A 17,480-nucleotide genomic window follows, 5' to 3' on the forward strand; every position below is an offset into this window, starting at 1 on the left:
TATTGTATTGTAGTTTTATTATGTAAAACTTTAGCTATAAAGTTTCTGAATGTTTCAGAATTTCCAATAACATTTCTAGCCATAAAATGGAAAAAAATCTGTTAAAATTCTTTAAATTTACTGGAAAAATTTAACATTTCATGATGTTTCATGGAATTCTATTTTTATATTTTACTTCTTCTTTTATTCATAACACAATGTTTTCATCATAACAAATAAGAGAGCTATATTCGGCTGTGCCGAATCTTATATACCCTTCACCAAATTATAATTCAAAATACAAATTTTAAATATTTTTAGGTAAACAAATTTTTTTTTCCAAAGTAGTTTTTTTCATGTTTTGGAAAAAAAATTTTCATCCATTCTTCTACTTCCTTGATACTGACGTGATAGTAATCGGCCAATTGGTTCAAATGAACACGATCGTTTCTTAATTTGTCTTCATATTGCTGGGTGCTCCATTTGTTTTTGTGTTCCTTGATAAGATTGAGTATGTAATAGGGTATTCGAATTATTCGATTTTTCTCTTGTTCGAATAAAACGAATAAGAAATTTAAACTTGTTCGAATAATTCGATCACACGTTTAAAATTAATCGAATTATTCGAATAATTTGAATTTTTTTAAAAAAGTAAAGAATGGAGCTATGATGTCGTTTTTTTAATATCTTATTGTTAAAGACAAACAAAAAATAACGTTAAAGTTAACAATTCAAGTATTGATAATGTTAAAAAACATTCGAAAACAAAGTCCATCATTAAATTTTCAACAGAAATATTCTGATCAGATTAACTCCCGAACAATCTACAAAGCAATTGACTAGCAAACCGTTTTGGAGCTATGCTTTAAAAAATTTGAGCTAGTTGGACATGATCCTGAATTCAAATACAATATAAACATACTAAGAACTTTTTTATGTCGTTCATTAATTCGTGTTTTATATTGAGTAACTAATTCTTTAGTAAATGAATTATTCACTATTTCTAAATTATTTATAACAAATTGTATTATACATCAAGCTCTATCAACGTTGCCGAATCTTTGCTTAATAAAGTGGTCTTGGGGAATTACACAATAAAGGGAATCTGTCCAAAGTTTGATATCATTGTCAGTGAACGTGTCTAATTTGAAGTCAGGCAGTGCATGATCGACGCATTTACAAAACGTTTTTCTTTTTTTTTAACAAAACGTTAGTTTGCAATATTTGTGTTTATCATTCGATTTATTAAATATTTTGCAACACTTACGTACATATATTTTAAGATCATGGCCTTCATATATTTCAATGTAATCATTATAAATGTCATCCTCAATATCACTTTCGTCGACCGTTTCAAAATCACATTCAACTCCACTTTAATCTTAGTTCTTCTAATATTTCGCCAGCTAAATAACAAATATTTTATTCCGTACCTTTTATTTTCATTGGTTCAAGTCCTAAGTTATAAATTTTTAAAGATTTGTTTTTAGAATTGTAATTTCTTCCAGTAATATTTATATATTTATAGAAGGAGATATTGGAACACTCATCTACAGTGATCGAAAGTCCCTTTGTCTTTAGTTATGTCGAATTTCAGAAACAATACAATTTTTGTGAGTCATTATTACTTATTTAAATTTGAAATTATGAAAAAAATTTTAAGCAATTTAATAAATTTAAATATATATGAACATTTATTCGTTTTATTCGATTATTCTACATACAATTTTTCGAATTATTCGTTATTTGAAAATGGCCAACCCTTCAATTGTTCCAATTTAAATTTACCCTTTTCCTTCAAATCATGTATGACCGTTTGCACATATTGTTCTACTTCGTTGACATTGACGTGATACTGTCTGGCCAAGTTCATAAGGAAAGTTCTATTCTTTTGTATCTTGACTTGGAATTCTTCCACGGTAATGTTGGACTGTTGTTTCAAGAGATTGAAGATGCGTTGTTGTTGTTCCTTTTGCCATTGAGTCATTTTTCAATATTCAATTTGCCTTGTTGTTGCAAACGATTAACTTCGCTTTGGATCCACTTTTCAATCTCCTCCACGGAGGTTGGATATTGGAAGGCAGTCTTCTGCATGTGATCTCTATCTTGTCTGAAGACTTGTTCGAATTCTTCTACAGACCATTGTTTGTTTTGTTTCAGTAGAGTGTTTAAACGTTTTCTTTCGGCTATTTGCCAGGTGGTGAGATTATCAATTTGCAATTGACCTTCATCACGCAATCTATCCAATTCTTTCTTCATCCACGATTCGATTTCTTCTACTTGTATCTGATAATCTCTTGCTAATTTCTCCAATAATTCACGATCTTGTCTCAATCTTTGTTTCAACTGTTCGGTAGATTGGTATTGTTCTTGGGTAATACGTTCCAAATAACGTCTTTCAACTTCTTGCCAGTTGGTAAGCTTCTCATTGGGCTTCAACAAACCCATGGCTACGAATCCTTGTTCTTCATTCTTTACCCATTGCTCGATTTCCTCGATCTTGACATTATGTTGCATGGCCAAAGCTTGCAATCTGGTGCGATCTTCCAACAACCATTTGTGGAATTCCTCCACGGTAAAGTCACGCTCCTTAACCATATTGGTCAAGTTGCCTCTCCACTCGTTTTGCCAGTCCTTCAATTTCTCCAATTCCACCAAACCTTCAGCCATTCCATTCTTCGATCCATTCTTCGATTTCCTCAACGCGTACTTGATGTTGGTGAGCAGTGCTGTACAAATGAGTTTGATCGTTCTTGATCTTTTCTTCCAATTCCATAATGGACAAATTGTTTTGTTGCAACAAATTCATGATGCGCTCACGTTCAATCTGTTGCCAGTTGTTCAATTGTCAGTAACGTGTTTAGTGCCACTTATTTATGCAAAAATATATTTATTTTGTAATTTTATCCAGTTTCATTAAATACCATTTTGTTCTTCTGAAAAATAAATCATTAACTTTTAGTTTTTCTTGAACTTAAATGAACAAAAACTTCTTAGAAAATAATTATTTATGCAAAACAATGTTGTCTGCAGTTGCACCCAGAGTCGCTGGCGTGAATCGAACTCGCAACCCTCAGAGTAATAGTTCAGCACATTATCGACTGTTCCATCGAGGCACCCTGTTTTCCTGTTTCATAATTTTCCATTTCGTTCCTCTGGATGATTAAACATTATTTTTAATTTTTCTTGGAGTTAAATGGAAAAAGTTCTTGGAAACTACTTAATTATGTAAAAAAATATTTTTTTTGGCATTTTTTTCCTGTTTCATAAATTTCCATTTCGTTCCTCGGAAATATTTATCATTATTTTTAAGTTTTCTTGGTTTAAAATTGTCATAAACGTGTTTAGAGCCATTTATTTATGCAAACCCATATTGTTTTTTTTTTCCAATTTTAGCCTGTTTCATTTAATTCCACTTCGTTCCTCTGAAAAATAAGTCATTAATTTTTCAGTTTTCTATATTTCAAGTGGATAGAAACTTCTTAAAATTTAATTATTGATGAAAAATCATAATTTTTTTCCAGTTTAAGCGTGTTTCATAGATTTCCATTTCGTTCCTCTGAAAAAAAAATCATTATTTTCTAAATATTCTGGGTTTTAAATGATCAGAGAGTTATTCAAAACTATTTATTTACACAAAAGCAATATTTTGTTTCTGATAAAAGTGTGTTTCACAAAATTCCATTTCGTTCCTCTGAAAAATAAATCATTAATTTTTCAGTTTTCTATATTTCAAATGATTATAAACTTCTTAAAATTTAATTATTGATGAAAAATCATAATTTTTTCCAGTTTAAGCGTGTTTCATAGAATTCCATTTCGTTCCTCTGACAAAATAAATCATTATTTTTTAAATATTTTTGGTTCAAAATGATTAGAAAGTTGTTCAAAACTATTTATTTATACAAAAACATTATTTTGTTTCTGATAATAGTGTGTTTCACAAAATTCCATTTCGTTCCTCTGAAAAATAAATCATTAATTTTTCAGTTTTCTATATTTCAAATGATTAGAAACTTCTTAAAATTTAATTATTGATGAAAAATCATAATTTTTTTCCTGTTTAAGCGTGTTTCATATAATTCCATTTCGTTCCTCTGAAAAGTAAATCGTTATTTTCTAAATATTATTGGTTTAAAATGATTAGAAAGTTGTTCAAAACTATTTATTTATACAAAAACAATATTTTGTTTCAGTTTCACAAAATTCCATTTCGTTTCTCTGAAAATAAATCAATAATTTTTAGTGAAGGATTTCAGAATTTCGTACTTTTTTCCCCATTTTTAATGACAATAAAACATACCAGAATTAACCTAAAATATTAATTTATTTTGTTTTATTCATATTTATATATATAATATTTCTTTTTAATATTTCTTTCTTCATAAATAATTTGTATGTATGTATATAAACAATATTTTGTTATATTTTAAATTTAATATTCTTCTTTAATATTTTCAATAATTTACATTGTAATTACAATATCATTTGACATTTTCTCTCATTGTGGTGTTTTTTTTTTGCAAAATGTGGGTTATTTTACGAGTATAGAATTTTTCTTATGGTTGACATTTAAAGGAAATCACAATTTTATAAGAGAATATTTGGATAACCTTTGTAAAGAAAAAGGTATTAAGTAATTTAGTTAACTTTTTGTAAAAGCCCCTAAATGTATGTTAAGTTTTATGTTGAGTGTAAGTAGTTGGTAATTATGGTTACTGGTTTACAATTTTTAAAGGTTTCTTTTTTTCATTTGTAGGGATATGTGAAGTGTATGAAAATTATATTAAAATGAACTAAATATTAAGCTTGAAAATAATGATGTTAATTGGTCCTTAACTGATTAAAAAACCCAAGGTCATGGCTCTCATATAAGAGAGCAGAGTAAGATAATTCTCTTATTGTTTAGTTCATTTAGTTCTAAATGACCTTAGTTTTAAGATAAATTATATAAAATTTTAGCAAAATATTTTTAAAAAATTTCATATAAAAATCATGTAAAAAAGCAGCTTATATAAAAATTTAAATAAATTGTTATTAAAATAATACTAAATTAAACTTATATGTTTAAAATAAAAACTTTCTTCTTAAAGATTTTTTGTTATCTGGAACGAGGCACTTGTATATTTTTCCACATGAAAATTTCCACGCCCTAAAGAATTGTTCAGTTAGATTTATACTGAAAAGTCTGGAGTACAAATTCAGGAAGTTCCTAATTGATTTTTAAGTTTCCAATGGCCTCTTTTGAATAAGTCCTTGGGCATCTGAAATTTTCAATTGGTTTTCTTTTGGGGGATTTCTTCATATTTCTTATTTTATTTTCTTCGTATAAGTTTAACAATGATATATATGTTGTATGTTATATTTTTGTCGCTTTAGCTTTAGTTTCCATAAGTTTTTGTTTTTGTAAATTTCAAAATTTGAAAATCCTCGTTTAATTAAAGTTACCATTACGCTCCTCAAGTAATCAACTAGTATAATTGGCATTTTCACCATCACTATCACCCAATTGAAAACAATTTGTATTGTTGAATGTTCTATTACCAGTAGTGCCTGCAGTCCTAACACCATTACCCGCATAATCAAATTCCCCATTATCCAATATATCATACAAACCCTCGCCCGTTTCATACAAAACCCGGTTCTTTAACTGTTCGATTTGATGCAACAACTTTAAAGTCTCATGATCCAAATTGTCATCTTCCATTTTCAATTGCTGCTGCTGATCCTCATCTATATCCCATTCTAAGGATTCGGGCGTTGAAATATGCGACCAGGAATTGTGTGAAGAGTTACGTGTTATGGAACCAGTTCGTATGACAACACGACTATTGGATTTTAATAAACTTCGTTTCTCGTTTAAACGTTCTGTGTTCTTGTTCGTTGCACATACGGAATCGGGTACGGCACCCAATGAACTTAATGAGGCCATGGACTGGTCTTCGTCTTGATTCATATACTGCCAGGACTCATCGGCTGAGGTCTCGTCTTTGGTAGTGCTGGCCATCATCATACTCAATTGACTGTAGTTTTGTTGTGTTGGTATTTGGGATTTTTGTTTAAGCAGCTGTTGGTTGAAATGCCTCATTTGACTGTACTCGTGTTCCCATTCGAGATCGAGTGATGAACTGGCTCGTGAGCTGGGCACACGACTGGGTAGATAGTTAACTGCGGTTTCTTTGGTATGGCCGGAGGTTATGAGTAGATTGTTAACGTCCAGATTTTGTAGCTGTATGTCGGAGTAACTGGAAGAGAGAGAGAGAAAGAATCTGAATTATTTAGAGAAATATTTGGAAAGAGAGAAGTTGGAGCAGGTTTTTAACAAACCCCATTCTTCATATTGAGGCTCAATTATTAAGTTGTAATAGTTTACTTTTGTTCGCAAGTAACCGCTGATTTGTAGTAGATTTTGTGATGCAGTTTTTGTTTCAATCCGGGTTATTTCCAGGTTCTTCAAAGGTCTCTGTTTCCTATGAAATCTTCTGTACCACAGAGCTATCTTGTATCTTAGGGATATGTTTGTTAATGGGCGCTTCTAAAAAAGAAGGCTTCGACGAGATAAATGCATCGACTCTGGGTCGGCTAACGACTTATTATTGTGAAGTAAATACAACGGATGCAATCCAATTCGTTGGCTCTATAAGTTAGGACTAGCTACGGAGTACAATCCAACGAGATAAATGCTTCGGCTATCGGACGACTAACGAATAATTATGGGTAATGAATGCAATTCGAGGAGATAAATACGTTTGCTCTCATCGGCTAATTACAACTTATTGGCTAAGACAAGCTGAGTACAAGCCGACGAGATAAAGTCTTCGGCTCTCGGTCGTCTAACGACAAATTTTTGGTAACCTAGTGTTGGAAGGGAACTCAATATAATGAACGGTCAAGCCCGACCATATAATACCCTACACTAAGTAAAAGAGCAAAAAAAAATTTTCTTTTAAAATTTCAATAATTTATATTTTTGAGTGATTTTCGGAAGTGGGCCTTATATGGGGGCTATGACCAATTATGGACCGATCACCATGAAATTAGGTCGTGTGATTTATGTCTATATTAAAGTTAACTATGTTGAATTTTGTGTGTTTACCAAAATTTTTAAGCGATTTATGCACGTTAAAGTGATTTTCGGAAGCGGGTCTATATGGGAGCTATGAATAATTATGGACCGATCGTAACAACATTTGGTGACACGAATTTTGTGTATATAAAACTTATTTGGAGCGGAATTTGTGGAGATACATATATAAATTAAACATTTATGACCGATAAAAACCAATTTCGGGAGGAGATTTGTATGGGGGCTAGGTGAAATAATGGACCGATTTCAGCCAGTTTCAATAGGCTTGGTCCTTGAGCCAAAAAACTAATATGTACCAAATTTGATCGAAATATCTTCAAAATTGCGACCTGTACTCTGCGCACAAGATTTACATGGACAGCCAGCCAGCCGACCAGACGGACGGACGGACATCGCTTAATCGACTCAGAAAGTGATTCTAAGTCGATCGGTATACTTTAAGGTGGGTGTTAGACTAATATTTTTTGGCGTTACAAACATCTGCACAAACGCATTATACCCTCCCCACTATGGTGGTGTAGGGTATAAAAAATCGATTTTTGGTGAAATATGAGTGATCATAGATCGAGCTTCTTTTCTTGATTAAACGCTTATTGGCCAATTTATTAGCGAATTTAGATATTTTGAGTTTTCATATAAAAAATCGATTTTTGGTCAGAAATATGAGTGATCACAGATCGTGCTTCTTTTCTTGATTAAACGCTTATTGGTCAAGATATTAGAGAATTTAGATATTTTGAGTTTTTATATAAAAAAATCGACTTTTGGTCAGAAATATGAGTGATCACAGATCGAGCTTCTTTTCTTGATTAAACGCTTATTGGCCAAGATATTAGCGAATTTAGATATTTTGAGTTTTTATATTAAAAGTCGATTTTTGGTCAGAAATGTGAGTGATTACAGATCGAGCCTCTTTTCTTGATTAAACGCTTATTGGCCAAGTTATTAGCGAATTTAGATATTTTGAGTTTTTATATAAAAAATCGATTTTTGTTGAGAAATATGAGTGATCACAGATCTAGTTTCTTTTCTTGATTAAAGGCTTATTGGCCAAGTTATTAGCGAATTTAGATATTTTGAGTTTTTATATAAAAAAATCGATTTTTGGTCAGAAATATGAGTGATCACAGATCGAGCTTCTTTTCTTGATTAAACGCTTATTGGGCAAGTTATTAGCGAATTTAGATATTTTGAGTTTTTATATAAAAAAATCGATTTTTGGTCAGAAATTAGAGTGATCACAGATCGAGCTTCTTTTCTTGATTAAATGTTTATTGGCCAAGTTATTAGCGAATTTTGATATTTTGAGTTTTTATATAAACAAATTGATTTTTGGTCAGAAATATGAGTGATCATTGGCCAAGTTATTAGCGAATTTAGATATTTTGAGTTTTTATATAAAAAAATTGATTTTTGTTGAGAAATATGAGTGATCACAGATCGAGCTTCTTTTCTTAATTAAACGCTTATTGGCTAAGATATTAGCGAATTTAGATATTTTGAGTTTTTATATAAAAAAATTGATTTTTGTTGAGAATTACGATTGATCACAGATCGAGCTTCTTTTCTTGATTAAACGCTTATTGGCCAAGTTATTAGATAATTTAGATATTTTGAGTTTTTATATTAAAAATCGATTTTTGGTCAGAAATATGAGTGATCACAGATCGAGCTTCTTTTCTTGATTAAACGCTTATTGGCCAAGTTATTAGCGAATTTAGATATTTTGAGTTTTTATATAAACAAATCGATTTTTTGTCAGAAATATGAGTGATCACAGATCGAGCTCTTTTTCTTGATTAAACGCTTATTGGCCAAGATATTAGAGAATTTAGATATTTCGAGTTTTTATATAAAAAATCGATTTTTGTTGAGAATTACGATTGATCACAGATCGAGCTGCTTTTCTTGATTAAACGCTTATTGGCCAAGTTATTAGCGAATTTAGATATTTTGAGTTTTTTTATATTAAAAATCGATTTATGGTCAGAAATATGAGTGATCACAGATCGAGCTTCTTTTCTTAATTAAACGCTTATTGGCCAAGATATTAGCGAATTTAGATATTTTGATTTTTTATATAAAAAAATCGATTTTTGGTCAGAAACATGAGTGATCACAGATCGAGCTTTTTTTCTTGATTAAACGCTTATTTTCCAAGTTATTAGCGAATTTAGATATTTTGAGTTTTTATATAAAAAAATCGATTTTTGGTCAGAAATATGAGTGATCACAGATCGAGCTCCTTTTCTTGATTAAACGCTTATTGGCCAAGTTATTAGCGAATTTAGATATTTTGAGTTTTTATATAAAAAAATCGATTTTTGGTCAGAAATACGAGTGATCACAGATCGAGCTTCTTTTCTTGATTAAACGCTTATTGGCCAAGTTATTAGCGAATTTAGATATTTTGAGTTTTAATATTAAAAATCGATTTTTGTTGAGAAATATGAGTGATCACAGATCGAGCTTCTTTTCTTGATTAAACGGTTATTAGCCAAGTTATTAGCGAATTTAGATATTTTGAGTTTTTATATAAAAAAATTGATTTTTGGTCAGAAATATGAGTGATCACAGATCGAGCTTCTTTTCTTGATTAAACTCTTATTGGCCAAGTTATTAGCGAATTTAGATATTTTGAGTTTTTATATAAAAAAATCGATTTTTGGTCAGAAATATGAGTGATCACAGATCGAGCTTCTTTTCTTGATTAAACGCTTATTGTCCAAGTTATTAGCGATTTTAGATATTTTGAGTTTTTATATTAAAAATCGATTTTTGTTGAGAAATATGAGTGATCACAGATATAGCTTCTTTTCTTGATTAAACACTTATTGGCCAAGTTATTAGCGAATTTAGATATTTTGAGTTTTTATATTAAAAATCGATTTTTGGTCAGAAATATGAGTGATCACAGATCGAGCTCCTTTTCTTGATTAAACGCTTATTGGCCAAGTTATTAGAGAATTTAGATATTTCGAGTTTTTATATAAAAAAATCGATTTTTGGTCAGAAATATGAGTGATCACAGATCGAGCTTCTTTTCTTAATTAAACGCTTATTGGCTAAGTTATTAGCAAATTTAGATATTTGAGTTTTTATATAAAAAAATCGATTTTTGGTCAGAAATATGAGTGATCACAGATCGAGCTTCTTTTCTTGATTAAACGGTTATTAGCCAAGTTATTAGCGAATTTAGATATTTTGAGTTTTTATATAAAAAAATCGATTTTTGGTCAGAAATCTGAGTGATCACAGATCGAGCTTCTTTTCTTGATTAAACGCTTATTGGCCAAGTTATTAGCGAATTTAGATATTTTGAGTTTTTTTATATTAAAAGTCGATTTTTGTTGAGAAATATGAGTGATCACAGATCGAGCTTCTTTTCTTGATTAAAGGCTTATTGGCCAAGTTATTAGCGAATTTAGATATTTTGAGTTTTTATATAAACAAATCGATTTTTGTTGAGAAATATGAGTGATCACAGATCGAGCTTCTTTTCTTAATTAAACGCTTATTGGCTAAGATATTAGCGAATTTAGATATTTTGAGTTTTTATATAAAAAATCGATTTTTGTTGAGAAATATAAGTGATCACAGATCGAGCTTCTTTTCTTGATTAAATGATTATTGGCCAAGTTATTAGCGAATTTAGATATTTTGAGTTTTTATATAAAAAAATTGATTTTTGTTGAGAATTACGATTGATCACAGATCGAGCTGCTTTTCTTGATTAAACGCTTATTGGCCAAGTTATTAGCGAATTTAGATATTTTTAGTTTTTTTATATTAAAAATCGATTTATGATCAGAAATATGAGTGATCACAGATCGAGCTTCTTTTCTTAATTAAACGCTTATTGGCTAAGATATTAGCGAATTTAGATATTTTGAGTTTTTATATAAAAAAATCGATTTTTGTTGAGAAATATGAGTGATCACAGATCGAGCTTCTATTTTGAGTTTTTATATACAAAAATCGATTTTTGGTCAGAAATATGAGTGATCACAGATCGAGCTTCTTGTCTTGAGTAAACGCTTATTGGCCAATTATTAGCGAATTTAGATATTTTGAGTTTTTATATTAAAAATCGATTTTTGTTGAGAAATATGAGTGATCACAGATCGAGCTACTTTTCTTGATTAAGCGGTTATTAGCCAAGTTATTAGCGAATTTAGATATTTTGAGTTTTTATATAAAAAAATTGATTTTTGGTCAGAAATATTAAACGTTTTGGCCAAGTTATTAGCGAATTTAGATATTTTGAGTTTTTATATAAAAAATCGATTTTTGGTCAGAAATATGAGTGATCACAGATCGAGCTCCTTTTCTTGATTAAACGCTTATTGGCCAAGTTATTGGCGAATTTAGATATTTTGAGTTTTTATATAAAAAAATCGATTTTTGTTGAGAAATATGAGTGATCACAGATCGAGCTTCTTTTCTTGTTTAAACGCTTATTGGCCAAGTTATTAGCGAATTTAGATATTTTGAGTTTTTATATAAAAAAATCGATTTTTGTTGAGAAATATGAGTGATCACAGATCGAGCTTCTTTTCTTGATTAAACGCTTATTGGCCAAGTTATTGGCGAATTTAGATATTTTGAGTTTTTATATAAAAAAATCGATTTTTGTTGAGAAATACGAGTGATCACAGATCGAGCTTCTATTTTGAGTTTTTATATAAAAAAATCGATTTTTGTTGAGAAATATGAGTGATCACAGATCGAGCTTCTATTTTGAGTTTTTATATACAAAAATCGATTTTTGGTCAGAAATATGAGTGATCACAGATCGAGCTTCTTTTCTTGATTAAACGCTTATTGGCCAAGTTATTGGCGAATTTAGATATTTTGAGTTTTTATATAAAAAATCGAATTTTGGTCAGAAATATGAGTGATCACAGAAATAGCTTCTTTTGTTGATTAAAGGCTTATTGGCCAAGTTATTAGCAAATTTAGATATTTGAGTTTTTATATAAAAAAATCGATTTTTGTTGAAAAATATGAGTGATCACAGATCGAGCTCCTTTTCTTGATTAAACGCTTATTGGCCAAGTTATTAGCGAATTTAGATATTTTGAGTTTTTATATAAAAAAATCGATTTTTGTTCAGAAATACGAGTGATCACAGATCGAGCTTCTTTTCTTGATTAAACGCTTATTGGCCAAGTTATTAGCGAATTTAGATATTTTGAGTTTTAATATTAAAAATCGATTTTTGTTGAGAAATATGAGTGATCACAGATCGAGCTTCTTTTCTTGATTAAACGGTTATTAGCCAAGTTATTAGCGAATTTAGATATTTTGAGTTTTTATATAAAAAAATCGATTTTTGTTGAGAAATATGAGTGATCACAGATCGAGCTTCTTTTCTTGTTTAAACGCTTATTGGCCAAGTTATTAGCGAATTTAGATATTTTGAGTTTTTATATAAAAAAATCGATTTTTGGTCAGAAATATGAGTGATCACAGATCGAGCTTCTTTTCTTGATTAAACGGTTATTAGCCAAGTTATTAGCGAATTTAGATATTTTGAGTTTTTATATAAAAAAATTGATTTTTGGTCAGAAATATGAGTGATCACAGATCGAGCTTCTTTTCTTGATTAAACTCTTATTGGCCAAGTTATTAGCGAATTTAGATATTTTGAGTTTTTATATAAAAAAATCGATTTTTGGTCAGAAATATGAGTGATCACAGATCGAGCTTCTTTTCTTGATTAAACGGTTATTAGCGAATTTAGATATTTTGAGTTTTTATATAAAAAAATCGATTTTTGGTCAGAAATATGAGTGATCACAGATCGAGCTTCTTTTCTTGATTAAACGGTTATTAGCGAATTTAGATATTTTGAGTTTTTATATAAAAAAATCGATTTTTGGTCAGAAATATGAGTGATCACAGATCGAGCTTCTTTTCTTGATTAAACGGTTATTAGCCAAGTTATTAGCGAATTTAGATATTTTGAGTTTTTATATAAAAAAATTGATTTTTGTTCAGAAATACGAGTGATCACAGATCGAGCTTCTTTTCTTGATTAAACGCTTATTGGCCAAGTTATTAGCGAATTTAGATATTTTGAGTTTTAATATTAAAAATCGATTTTTGTTGAGAAATATGAGTGATCACAGATCGAGCTTCTTTTCTTGATTAAACGGTTATTAGCCAAGTTATTAGCGAATTTAGATATTTTGAGTTTTTATATAAAAAAATCGATTTTTGTTGAGAAATATGAGTGATCACAGATCGAGCTTCTTTTCTTGTTTAAACGCTTATTGGCCAAGTTATTAGCGAATTTAGATATTTTGAGTTTTTATATAAAAAAATCGATTTTTGGTCAGAAATATGAGTGATCACAGATCGAGCTTCTTTTCTTGATTAAACGGTTATTAGCCAAGTTATTAGCGAATTTAGATATTTTGAGTTTTTATATAAAAAAATTGATTTTTGGTCAGAAATATGAGTGATCACAGATCGAGCTTCTTTTCTTGATTAAACTCTTATTGGCCAAGTTATTAGCGAATTTAGATATTTTGAGTTTTTATATAAAAAAATCGATTTTTGGTCAGAAATATGAGTGATCACAGATCGAGCTTCTTTTCTTGATTAAACGGTTATTAGCGAATTTAGATATTTTGAGTTTTTATATAAAAAAATCGATTTTTGGTCAGAAATATGAGTGATCACAGATCGAGCTTCTTTTCTTGATTAAACGCTTATTAGCCAAGTTATTAGCGAATTTAGATATTTTGAGTTTTTATATAAAAAAATCGATTTTTGGTCAGAAATCTGAGTGATCACAGATCGAGCTTCTTTTCTTGATTAAACGCTTATTGGCCAAGTTATTAGCGAATTTAAATATTTTGAGTTTTTATATTAAAAATCGATTTTTGTTGAGAAATATGAGATCACAGATCGAGCTTCTTTTCTTGATTAAACGCTTATTGGCCAAGTTATTAGCGAATTTAGATATTTTGAGTTTTTTTATATTAAAAGTCGATTTTTGTTGAGAAATATGAGTGATCACAGATCGAGCTCCTTTTCTTGATTAAACGCTTATTGGCCAAGTTATTAGCGAATTTAGATATTTTGATTTTTTATATAAAAAATCGATTTTTGTTGAGAAATATGAGTGATCACAGATCGAGCTTCTTTTCTTGATTAAACGCTTATTGGCCAAGATATTAGAGAATTTAGATATTTTGAGTTTTTATATAAACAAATCGATTTTTGTCAGAAATATGAGTGATCGCAGATCGAGCTCTTTTTCTTGATTAAACGCTTATTGGCCAAGATATTAGAGAATTAAATATTTCGACTTTTTATATAAAAAATCGATTTTTGTTGAGAATTACGATTGATCACAGATCGAGCTGCTTTTCTTGATTAAACGCTTATTGGCCAAGTTATTAGCGAATTTAGATATTTTGAGTTTTTATATAAAAAATCGATTTTTGGTCGGAAATATGAGTGATCACAGATCGAGCTTCTTTTCTTGATTAAACGCTTATTGGCCAAGTTATTAGCGAATTTAGATATTTTGAGTTTTAATATTAAAAATCGATTTTTGTTGAGAAATATGAGTGATCACAGATCGAGCTTCTTTTCTTGATTAAACGCTTATTGGCCAAGTTATTAGCCAATTTAATATTTTGAGTTTTTATATAAAAAATCGATTTTTGGTCAGAAATATGAGTGATCACAGATCGAGCTTCTTTTCTTGATTAAGCGGTTATTGGCCAAGTTATTAGCGAATTTAGATATTTTGAGTTTTTATATTAAAAATCGATTTTTGTTGAGAAATATGAGTGATCACAGATCGAGCTCCTTTTCTTGATTAAACGCTTATTTGCCATGTTATTGGCGAATTTAGATATTTTGAGTTTTTATATAAAAAATCGATTTTTTGTCAGAAATATGAGTGATTTCTTGATTAAAGGCTTATTGGCCAAGTTATTAGCGATTTTAGATATTTTGAGTAAAAATCGATTTTTGTTGAGAAATATGAGTGATCACAGATCGAGCTTCTTTTCTTGATTAAACGCTTAGTGGCCAAGTTATTAGCGAATTTAGATATTTTGAGTTTTTATATACAAAAATCGATTTTTGGTCAGAAATATGAGTGATCACAGATCGAGCTTCTTTTCTTGATTAAACGCTTATTGGCCAAGTTATTAGCGAATTTAGATATTTTGAGTTTTTATATACAAAAATCGATTTTTTGTCAGAAATATGAGTGATTTCTTGATTAAAGGCTTATTGGCCAAGTTATTAGCGAATTTAGATATTTTGAGTTTTTATATAAAAAATCGATTTTTTGTCAGAAATATGAGTGATTTCTTGATTAAAGGCTTATTGGCCAAGTTATTAGCGATTTTAGATATTTTGAGTAAAAATCGATTTTTGTTGAGAAATATGAGTGATCACAGATCGAGCTTCTTTTCTTGATTAAACGCTTAGTGGCCAAGTTATTAGCGAATTTAGATATTTTGATTTTTTATATAAAAAATCGATTTTTGTTGAGAAATATGAGTGATCACAGATCGAGCTTCTTTTCTTGATTAAACGCTTATTGGCCAAGTTATTAGCGAATTTAGATATTTTGAGTTTTTATATACAAAAATCGATTTTTGTTGAGAAATATGAGTGATCACAGATCGAGCTTCTTTTCTTGATTAAACGCTTATTGGCCAAGTTATTAGCGATTTTAGATATTTTGAGTTTTTATATTAAAAATCGATTTTTGTTGAGAAATATGAGTGATCACAGATCGAGCTTCTTTTATTAGCGAATTTAGATATTTTGAGTTTTTATATAAAAAATCGATTTTTGTTGAGAAATATGAGTGATCACAGATCGAGCTTATTTTCTTGATTAATAGCTTATTAGCCAAGTTATAATCGAATTTAGATATTTTGAGTTTTTATATTAAAAATTGATTTTTGGTCAGAAATATGAGTGATCACAGATCGAGCTTCTTTTCTTGATTAAACGCTTATTGGCCAAGTTATTAGCGAATTTGGATATTTTGAGTTTTTATATAAAAAAATTGATTTTTGGTCAGAAATATGAGTGATCACAGATCGGGCATCTTTTCTTGATTAAAAGCTTATTGGCCAATTTATTAGCGAATTTAGATATTTTGAGTTTTTATATAAAAAAATCGATTTTTGGTCAGAAACATGAGTGATCACAGATCGAGCTTTTTTTCTTCATTAAACGGTTATTAGCCAAGTTATTAGCGAATTTAGATATTTGGGTTTTTATATTAACAATCGATTTGTTCAGAAATGTGAGTGAACACACATCGAGCTCCTCTTCCTGATTAAACGCTTATTGGCCAAGTTATTAGCGAATTTAGATATTTTGAGTTTTTATATAAAAAATCGATGTTTTGTCAGAAATATGAGTGATCACAGATCGAGCTCCTTTTCTTGATTAAACGCTTATTGGCCAAGTTATAATCGAATTTTGATATTTTGAGTTTTTATATAAAAAACGATTTTTGTTGAGAAATATGAGTGATCATAGATCGAGCTTCTTTTCTTCATTAAACGGTTATTAGCCAAGTTATTAGCGAATTTAGATATTTGGGTTTTTATATTAACAATCGATTTGTTCAGAAATGTGAGTGAACACACATCGAGCTCCTCTTCCTGATTAAACGCTTATTGGCCAAGTTATTAGCGAATTTAGATATTTTGAGTTTTTATATAAAAAAAATCGATTTTTGTTGAGAAATATGAGTGATCACAGATCGAGCTTCGTTTCTTGATTAAACGCTTATTGGCCAGTTATTGGAGAATTTAGATATTTTGAGTTTTTGTATTAAAAATCGATTTTTGTTGAGAAATATGAGTGATCACAGATCTAGCTTCTTTTCTTGATTAAACGCTTATTGGCCAAGTTATTAGTGAATTTAGATATTTTGAACTCGAAATATGAGTGATCATAGATCGAGCTTCTTTATTTAATTTAGATATTTTGAGTTTTTATATAAAAAAATTGATTTTTGTTCAGAAATGTGAGTGATCACAGATCGAGCTCCTTTTCTTGATTAAACGCTTATTGGCCAAGTTATTAGCGAATTTAGATATTTTGAGTTTTTATATAAAACATCGATTTTTCAGAAATATGAGTGATCACAGATCGATCTTCTTTTCTTGATTAAACGCTTATTGGCCAAGTTATTAGCGAATTTAGATATTTTGAGTTTTTATATAAAAAAAATCGATTTTTGGTCAGAAATATGAGTGATCACACATCGTGCTTCTTTTCTTGATTAAACGCTTATTGGCCAAGTTATAATCGAATTTAGATATTTTGAGTTTTTCTATTAAAAATCGATTTTTGTTGAGAAATATGAGTGATCACAGATCTAGCTTCTTTTCTTGATTAAACGCTTATTGGC

General features: G+C 29.5%; 1 protein-coding gene across 1 annotated transcript in view; it reads right to left on the bottom strand.

Annotated features, from left to right (window-relative positions):
• Positions 1–5,446: 5,446 nt before the first annotated feature.
• The window catches only part of LOC135950846 (uncharacterized), a 51,384-nt gene continuing 39,350 nt past the window's right edge, over positions 5,447–17,480 (bottom strand). Inside the window, exon 4 of the mRNA XM_065500371.1 lies at positions 5,447–6,224. Within this exon, the coding sequence (XP_065356443.1) occupies positions 5,447–6,224 (778 nt within the window). The remainder of the gene's footprint in view (positions 6,225–17,480) is intronic.

This window comes from Calliphora vicina, chromosome 2 (assembly GCF_958450345.1).
Source record: "Calliphora vicina chromosome 2, idCalVici1.1, whole genome shotgun sequence".
NCBI classification, from domain to species: domain Eukaryota; kingdom Metazoa; phylum Arthropoda; class Insecta; order Diptera; family Calliphoridae; genus Calliphora; species Calliphora vicina.